This window comes from Monopterus albus, unplaced genomic scaffold (genome assembly GCF_001952655.1).
Source record: "Monopterus albus unplaced genomic scaffold, M_albus_1.0 scaffold49.1, whole genome shotgun sequence".
Lineage (NCBI taxonomy): Eukaryota > Metazoa > Chordata > Actinopteri > Synbranchiformes > Synbranchidae > Monopterus > Monopterus albus.
In genome coordinates, this window is record NW_018127929.1 from 1,975,205 (window position 1) to 1,984,523 (window position 9,319).

At 39.8% G+C, this 9,319-nt stretch overlaps 2 protein-coding genes across 9 annotated transcripts; one reads left to right on the forward strand and one right to left on the reverse strand.

Annotated features, from left to right (window-relative positions):
• The first annotated feature begins 1,288 nt into the window (after positions 1 to 1,288).
• Positions 1,289 to 4,470, forward strand: rabepk (Rab9 effector protein with kelch motifs). 7 transcript variants are annotated; one of them, XM_020600813.1, is made up of 8 exons: positions 1,289 to 1,385; positions 1,947 to 2,001; positions 2,080 to 2,237; positions 2,643 to 2,798; positions 3,118 to 3,282; positions 3,566 to 3,715; positions 3,887 to 4,036; positions 4,191 to 4,470. In XM_020600813.1, exons 1-8 carry the CDS (start codon positions 1,373 to 1,375, stop codon positions 4,415 to 4,417), a joined length of 1,074 nt encoding a protein of 357 aa, XP_020456469.1. In that variant the 5' UTR covers positions 1,289 to 1,372; the 3' UTR covers positions 4,418 to 4,470. The 7 variants fall into 7 exon arrangements, with proteins under 7 accessions (XP_020456469.1, XP_020456471.1, XP_020456472.1 ...); XM_020600815.1 differs by having other exon boundaries at positions 2,083 to 2,237; XM_020600816.1 differs by having other exon boundaries at positions 1,297 to 1,511.
• A 353-nt stretch (positions 4,471 to 4,823) lies between these two features.
• On the reverse strand, positions 4,824 to 9,005 carry hspa5 (heat shock protein 5). Of its 2 annotated transcripts, none has more exons than XM_020600809.1 (9): positions 8,774 to 9,005; positions 7,937 to 8,086; positions 7,584 to 7,815; positions 7,329 to 7,466; positions 6,814 to 6,926; positions 6,325 to 6,715; positions 5,965 to 6,202; positions 5,715 to 5,882; positions 4,824 to 5,583 (listed from the first exon to the last, which is right to left on the reverse strand). In XM_020600809.1, the coding sequence occupies exons 2-9, from the start codon at positions 8,050 to 8,052 to the stop codon at positions 5,024 to 5,026; spliced, it is 1,956 nt and encodes a 651-aa protein (XP_020456465.1). In that variant the 5' UTR covers positions 8,053 to 8,086; positions 8,774 to 9,005; the 3' UTR covers positions 4,824 to 5,023. The 2 variants fall into 2 exon arrangements, with proteins under 2 accessions (XP_020456465.1, XP_020456466.1); XM_020600810.1 differs by lacking the exon at positions 8,774 to 9,005 and adding an exon at positions 8,232 to 8,317.
• Positions 9,006 to 9,319: the final 314 nt, after the last annotated feature.

A 9,319-nucleotide genomic window follows, 5' to 3' on the forward strand; every position in this document is an offset into this window, starting at 1 on the left:
GCCAATCAAAAGTTACAGCACTTTGCAGCTCAATATTTTAGAGGCAGAACCTGTGATGACCCATGATGATAAAATATGATGCATTAAATTAAACTACCCAAAAGTAATTAACCTTAGCTCACCCTTGACCTGCCACAAATTTAAAATGTGGCTTAGATTTTAATACATCAATAGCCTATATCATTATGACACTGACAGGAGTCATTATGCTGCATTATAGGTTCCTTTACTTTTGACACTTTCAGTACATTTTGCTGATAACCATTACCTTTCAAACATGTAGTTCTTGTGAAATATTTCTACCATGTAGCATTACTATATTTACTTTACTACTGAATACAGACAGACTAACAGACTCCCAGGCAGACCAGGCAAATACAATGGCACAGCCTACTGGGCATAGTCTGAAATGCAATGTTGTAAATTTTGTATTAATCTGGTTCTGAAAAGTAACTAGTAACTAAAGCTAGGAAAAAAATGCAGTGGAGTAACCAGTACAATATTTGCCTCCAAAATGTACTGAAGTCAAAGTGTGAAGCAGCACAAAATGAAAACACCCAAGTACAGATACTTAAGTACAGTACTTGAGTAAATGTATTTACTGTAGTTACTTTCCACCACTACTGTACAGTACAAGTACTGTAGGTGCTTCATCTTGAATGCTGTTTCATTACTCTGCCATTCACTGTGTGTACAGGCAATGTGGGGAACTGGCAAATGAGTGTGAAACTCACAGATTTTAATTTTAGGTCACTGCTACTAAAATTTATTCCTTTATCCAACAAAATCCAATAAAAGGACAACATATAAAAATTCTAAATTTGCTTTATTTTTCAAGTGATGTTTTTTAGAGTTAATCTGGATCTTTTGAATGAAATGGGTTTCAGTTGGTGGACAAGCATGTAAATTATTCTATCTGATAAACATTTAAAATAGATTTTTACTCTATTTCCCAAACTTCAAGTTCCTCCTGGTTTAGAACCTGTAAACATTTTTTAACGCAGGTGCATTTTCAGGTGTTTCTAATTAGTGGGAATGAAAACATATCCCCTAACACCCGGAGCTTACCTTTTTACTTGACGTTGAAGATAAGGGTTTTTTAGGTGAAGACACTGTTTTGAGTCCTCTTAACTTCTTTTTTAGCCATACAAGGAAAGCACACTGTTTCACGTGTTGTGAAATAAACTTTGAGGTAGCCACAGATACATAAAGGAGAGCAGAGGTAACTCGATGCGGGTTTAAGCAATAGGCTGATTATGATAGTAATCTGCGCATGCGCGTCAGGCAACCATGACAACTACGGAAATTGTGCCGACTAACGTTGCCAACGTAACAGTCTGCGTACCGTGTCAGTGTAGAAGTTGTACGTGAGATGATTATTAAAGGTAAATTTACAATTTTATGTCGCAACAAATATTGCTGTGATTGTGTGGAATACGGTGCCAAAGAATACAGACATCAGCTGATTGACAAGGATAATTAGTATATCGCCTTTCCACCTGGAAGTAAAGGTTAGTGGGGTGTGAGTTCTAACATGCTTGTTTATGTTAACTTAGCAAGTAGCGACTTGATGATACTCAGTATGTTTCCAAAGTGGATCTACATGGGTCCCACTCATGATACAGTCGTTAGAATAAGCTCGATTTCACACATAGTATTCATAATTTAATTACTTATAATCACTTGGCCTAGACTTTTCAGCTGCTTCAATTGTTGCTAGCTTTCACATAAGCTAAGGGCTTAGCTACGCGGATACCATCAGCTTTTCAAAATTACGACAATGTTACCACCATATTTTTTTTAAATTACACAATAACTAACAATAATTTGTATTAGTATTTTGTGAGCTTTTTGTTATACGATCACCACCAATAAGGGGGTGATCACTGACGTCAAATATAAATAACAAAATATTAACATCATATTCATTCAACTATCTTTAACAGTCATGGAGTTTCTCCCAGTTCTTGAACCTCTAGATAAACCCAAAGAAGGACTTTGGTAAGTAAATTAATATTAATCAGTTATACTGGAAGAAGGTGATTCGTTTTTACTTTTACAAATATTTTTTGTTGTCAGCAGGTATTCTCTGATACCCAGGGGAAGTGCTCCTGGTGTCAGTGTGGGTCACACCTGTACCTTTACTCCATCTGGAGAAGGAGAAAAAGGGAGAGTCCTTATTGTTGGAGGAGCCAACCCCAGCGGCAGCTTCTCACATTCACATATTATAAATCTAGGTAAAAATGTCAACAAACTAGCTTTACAGTCTTACTTCTTTTACATAACTTTGTGTGTTAAGTCACTTTTCCCTAAACTTTACAATAAAAATATTTGTTTTGAGTTGATTTTATCTGTGGACAGGTTTCATTTGGAATATAATAAGTCGATCTAAGATAACAACTAATAACCCAGGCTAATTTATTTATTTCCTTAATTGGTTTGTTATCAATTCATGGTCACCAGTGATGACATTTAAGTAATTTAAACTTCTGGTAGGGAAAAGAGGTTGTGAAATGCATTTTAAATGTTTTGGTGCTGAATCTGTTAATTTTAGTATAATTTTACTCATAATAGATAATGTTCCCTTCACAACAAATTGAGATAAAGCTAAAATTAATATTTGTATTCCATGATTCCACCAGATAATCATGAATGGGACATCCCAGAGTGGGATGGTTTGAAGCCACGGTATGAACATTGCAGCTTTGTGCCAGAGAGCTACCCTCACAGATTTTGGGTGTTTGGGGGGGCACAGCAAACTGGGAATCGTAATTGTATCCAGAATATACAGCTAACAGGTAAAGTTCACCTAGTTATCTGTGATCTTTTGTAGTTTAGCATTGAGTTCATCAAAGATTAACACTGCTCCACTCAAAGAGGTGGTGCTGATCCATATAATTATTTGCTATAGTTTGGTTGTAGTGGCAACCTGCAGACTCTGACCTCCATGTTACATGATTGTCACTCTCAAATTTATATGAACTGTTTGGATAACAACACCACTTAGGGTTTAGCAATGTTGTGAGAAATGTTGCTGTGCTATGATCATACAGATTGATTGTACAATGTGTGGCCTTTACTCTCTGAATCCATTATGTTGTGTGCATACTTGTTCAGACAGTGGATCTCACTGGAAGAATACATCTGTAAATGGCATGCCCCCCTGTCCCAGGACATACCACACCAACTCAGCCTGCCATGGGGACAGACTGTATGTTTTTTCTGGTGGTGAAGCAGGAGCTGCACCTGTGTCAGACCAAAAACTTCATGTCTTTGATGCAGGTTTGTGTTAAATAAACAAACCACTTTCCTAACATCATAATAGCAGTGTAAAGAAGTGGAATTAGCTTTGATTTGACTTCTTGTGCATGCTGGCTTGTTGGCATTAACTAATGGCAGTGATTGGCTTATTCCCTTTTCAGTTATTGCTCAGAACTAAATAATTGCTTGTACAGAATGTGACTGGACAAACCTCAACCAACGTGATTTTTTTTTTTAAGTTTTCACATGCCACAATGTAACAATAATCAGATCTATTAATACATTTTATGTAAATGTGTTCTAGTGTCTTCCACTTGGTCCCAGCCAGAAACACAAGGCAGAAATCCTACAGCCAGACATGGCCACATTATCGTAGCAGTGGGTTCAAAGCTCTACATTCACGGGGGCATGGCCGGAGAGAAATTTCACAATGATATGTACTCTCTTGACACAAGTAAGCATGAGCTCTCTTGAATCCCTGTCAGAGAATTTAGGGCAATTAGCTGCCTTGCATTTATCTCAGATGATCACCATACAGGATGAAAATGTATAACAGAATTTTGGACTGGGACACTTTAAATGATTTATTTAAAAAAATAAAAGTGCTGTATGTGTCCGTTTAAAGGGAGCATGAAATGGGAGAAAGTGCATCCCAAAGGAGACATCCCACCCGGAGTCACATCCCACTCAGCTGTGGTGCTGGGCAAGAACATCTACATTTTTGGAGGGATGACTGCAGATGGAGCCAGCAACTCCATGTACAGATTCAACACTGGTATGCTACCTTTAATCTATGGGACAGAATATTGGTTTGCATTTAGTACTTTATTACAGCAAGTTATACTTGTTCATTTAGACATTAATGAAGTAATTCAGCTTAAAAGTCCAAGCATGAATTTGTGTATATTATGACATTACTCTACTTGCAGACAAAAGTAGATGGTTCCTCATGAAATTTCAAGGGGATATGCCACCCAACCGCCTAGACCACTCCATGTGTTTATTGCCATGGAAAGTGTGTGGAGAGGGCGACAGAGATGAAGAGCAAGCCAACAGCCCAGCAGCCTCACAGACCATACATCTGGCCTTTGTATTTGGAGGGATGGACACCCAGGGTGTCATATACAATGACTGTATTGTGACTGTGTTGACATGATGTGCCTTGGTGCTGTTATATTTAAGTTTTAATAAAAGGTTGGTCTAGCACTACATAGTATTTGCATTTGTTTTTATTGGAAACTCAAAGACTGGCCAAGAAATTAACTTAATTTGGAAGCTTGTGTAGAAGCTGAAATGAATATTTTATAACATCATCCTAGAATAGCATATATTGGATTGAAAGAAAAAGCTGAAATATTAATCATTTGAGCCAGTGGCATTTCTAAGTGTAGGACAATGTACAAAAAAAAAAAAAAAAAAAAAAAGGAAGTGTTTTGTGTCCAGTGGTGTACCCTACAACTGTACAGTAAATGAATGAAAGAGAAACAGTTTATAACAAATGTTTATTTCAGCTTTGTTCCAGAAGAACATTGACCAGATTCAATAAATAATGTTTAGCTGTTGAGATATCTCCGCCTTCCAGCGAAGAGAACACCTCTCACACCAACTTATTTCAAAGTCTCTGAAAATTCAGTATGGTTGCTTGTTACTGCCACCCCTTCCCAGCCATTCCTCTCATTAATGAGTCCCATCAGTTCAATATATGTCTAGGTGCCACTGTCAGAGAGGTAAGAGGGAACAGAAGAGCTGAAATCAGATTTATCTACAACTCATCCTTCTCATCGTTGGCACCCTCAGGTGGTGGTCCTCCCGCACTTCCATAAAGCTTGCTGATAATGGGTTGAACCACCTCCTCCAGTTCCTTCTTCTTGGCCTGGAATTCTTCCAGATCGGCGTCTTGGTGCGACTCCAGCCACTCAATCTTCTCCTCCACTGCCTTCTCAATGGCTTCCTTGTCATCATCTGACAGCTTGCCGCCAAGCTTCTCCTTGTCACCAATCTGGTTCTTCAGAGAGTAGGCATAGCTCTCCAACTCATTGCGAGAGTCAATCCTCTCCTTCAGCTTCTTGTCCTCATCGGCAAAGCGCTCTGCATCGTTCACCATGCGCTCAATATCCTCAGGTGTGAGACGGTTTTGGTCATTTGTGATTGTAATCTTGTTCTTGTTGCCTGTGCCCTTGTCCTCAGCTGTGACTCGCAGAATACCATTGACATCAATCTCAAAGGTCACTTCAATCTGTGGCACACCACGAGGGGCAGGAGGGATGCCAGTCAGGTCGAAGGTGCCCAGCAGATGGTTGTCTTTTGTCAGAGGACGCTCACCTTTAATTTAAAAAAAAAAAAAAAAAAAAAAATTACATTAAAAAAAAAAACCTGGATAATATGGAAATGTTGTGCATACAATGAAAGTGTGAATGTTAAATGACTGCCATTAAATTTAAATCATAAATTACCTTCATAAACCTTAATAGTGACAGTAGGCTGGTTATCAGATGCTGTAGAAAAGATCTGGGACTTCTTGGTGGGCACCACAGTGTTCCTGGGAATCAGTTTGGTCATTACTCCTCCAACAGTCTCAATACCAAGAGTCAGGGGACACACATCCAGAAGAACCACATCACCTGCAAAAGAAGAAAACAATTAGTAACTGAAATAAAAACAAAGTTCAATGGAACAAAAAAATGAATAAGGGTGATAGCTCACCAGTGTCCTCCTCTCCAGAAAGCACTCCAGCCTGCACAGCAGCTCCATATGCCACAGCTTCATCAGGGTTGATCCCCCTAGAAGGCTCCTTGCCATTGAAGAACTCCTTCACCAGCTGCTGGATTTTGGGGATACGAGTGGAGCCTCCAACCAGGACAATCTCATCAATGTCAGACTTCTTCAGGTCAGCATCTTCAAGAACCTTCTGTACAGGCTTCATAGTGGAACGGAAGAGATCCTGGATAAGATAAAAAAACAAATAAAAACACAAGGTTAAGAGAAGTCAAACTATGTTTTCTAAAACCAGGCCAGATGTGATTGTGTCATTATCAATGTCCTCATATTACTGCATTAACTCACCATGTTCAGCTCTTCAAATTTGGCACGTGTCAGGGTTTCAGAGAAGTCTTCTCCTTCAAAGAAGGACTCTATCTCAATGCGGGCCTGGTGCTGGGCAGACAGCGCCCTCTTTGCCTTCTCAACCTCACGACGCAGCTTCTGCACAGCACGGTTGTCTTTGCGCACATCTTTGCCAGTCTTCTTCTTGTACAGCTTGATAAAGTGTTCCATGACGCGCTGATCAAAGTCCTCACCTCCCAGATGAGTGTCACCGTTGGTGGCCACCACTTCAAACACACCATTGTCAATGGTTAGAAGGGAGACATCGAAGGTGCCACCACCCAGATCAAATACAAGAATGTTCTTCTCGCCATCCCTCTTGTCCAGGCCATAAGCAATGGCAGCAGCAGTCCTAAAGACAATTGTGAGAAAATTTTAGAGAAAGGGAGGGAAATATTTACACAATTTTTAAGGACATAAGATCATTAAAACATTTCCAATGACACATACGGCTCATTGATGATTCTCATAACATTCAGACCAGCGATGGTTCCAGCATCCTTAGTAGCCTGGCGCTGGGCGTCATTGAAGTAGGCAGGAACAGTGACCACAGCATGGGTGACCTGAGAAAAAGATAACATTAGATTCAGTTATATTATTTATGAGTACAACAGTCTTTGGTATATTTTCTTTAAATCAGGGGTTTTCAACTAATTGTAACCCAGGGACCACTACTCTGACTAAGTAACCCAAAGACCACTGTTATTGAGTAGATAAACCAAATGAGCATTATTTTAATCCTGAAAGTTACCTTGACTTTTCCAAACCTTATATTTGCTTTTGTTTAGGCACAAATAATCAATATACTAAAGTGTTTAAAAATACAATTTTAAAAACTGATTCCTACAGTGAATTAAAATTATTGAATGTGTGGTCACGGACCATTTGCAATGCTTTTGTGGACCACTAACTGATTGAAAAACTCCTGATTTATTTATTTGTTTATTTATTTATTCATTTATTACCTTTTTGCCCAGATAGGCCTCAGCAGTCTCCTTCATCTTAACCAGCACCATGGCAGAAATTTCCTCAGGAGCAAATGTCTTCATCTGGCCACCACCAATGTCAATCTGGATATGGGGCTTGCTCTTCTTCTCAGTAACCTAAAGAGGAATGTGCATCAGCATGAATATACCAAGTAAGTTGAACAAACATTAGATCAAAACCTTTAGACCAGATAACTTTTACTTTAAACTGCCAAGAGCAGAAATCTACAGCACCTTGAAGGGGAAGTACTTGATGTCCTGTTGCACAGAGGGGTCACTCCATGTGCGGCCAATCAACCTCTTGGCATCAAAGACGGTATTCTCAGGGTTGGAGGTCAGCTGGTTCTTGGCAGCATCACCAATCAGACGCTCACCTTCGCTGGTAAAGGCCACATATGAAGGGGTGATGCGGTTACCCTGGTCATTGGCGATGATCTCCACACGGCCATTCTTGAACACTCCAACACTACAGACAGACAAATATTTGAGCTCATTATTTAAAAGAAATATTTTTCTGGTATTTCATTTCAAACTTGGATCAAAATTTTGCCTTCTAAAGCAGTCAGGGCACAAGTTAGTTTTCTTACCACGAGTAGGTGGTCCCCAAGTCGATTCCAACCACAGTCCCCACATTCTCCTTCTTGTCGTCATCATCGGCAAACACGGTGCCGACCATCAGCATTACAACCCATAACAGCTTCATCTTTGCCTGTTTGTAGTCAGATTTACAAAGAAACCTGCCAAAAAAAGTACACTGTAAAAACGTGCCCTTGCCATGTGCACACACCTACCAGTGAGTTATGTAACATTTAGTGGGCTTCATATTCATAATTAACAGGAACACCATTAGCCAACAAATCTCTGTCAATAATATGCACTGACAGAATAGGAGTACACCGAGTGGAGCACTGCTGCCTCTTAATTGTTTTAATTTCTTGTTGCTGTGTCGAAGTATATTGCCCGAAGAGAAGCGTTCCCCTACACCCATATTAACCGTATTTCCTGTAGCGCCCCCTGGGTGGCTGGGGGAGAATAGGTAGGGTTCAGAGGCAGTAACAATGGGAAACACATTTCGACGGGGAACAGACTTTGACATAACACCGGTAGTTTGAAAACCCTTTGATAGTCAATGGGCAAACCACGTTAGCACGCCTAGCAGACACGAGGAAAAATACCGTACCAACAATGAACAGTTAAGAGTAACGCTAACGTTATGTTCTTTTCATATGGTAACTTATATCGCAGTCATAGCAAATGCTCCTTTGATTTAAAAAAGGAAAGCTGTTACTTCAGGTAAATAACGTTATATACCTATCGACAAACATTAACTTCAGCTTAGCTGACTTCATTATTATAAAACTGCCTTAAAATGACGTTCAGAGCTGAAGAAAATACACAACATCACGTTGCCGCATCATACTTACCTCAGAGTATTATCTGTAAATTAACGGCCTTGACGTTTCTTCCGCGGTACCAGCCTCTTGCTGCAAAGTGCCTTTCTCTCTAATATTTTCTTTATTCTTTCCTTCATGAAATGATGTTGAACAAGTGGTGCTTCTTCTATATAAGTGGTCCTTCTTCCCTGTCGTGGAGACCCACGATTGGCAGAGCAGCTGCTCGTTGGAACGCTCTGATTGGTGTTCACCAGCACGCTGGCTGCCGCTGATTTGCACACATCAGGTCGAGGCGACGTCACGACTTTTGCCTACTGTACTGACACTGATTGGCTGTCTGGCAAGCGAACTCATGAACACAGTTGGTGCAAGGACAAGCCACTCCGATTAGCCGTGGAAGTGTTAGTGCTGCTTTATATGATACCCCTATATGTATGATTTACATTTTTTCACATGTTCCTTTGAGTTTATTTTAAGCTGTGTGAGGCTGTGGACACTGTTAATAATACGAATCACAACACTAGAAATGTGTACTATGAGTAAGAATTTTGTAATATGCGTGTGACTAAAAGGAAC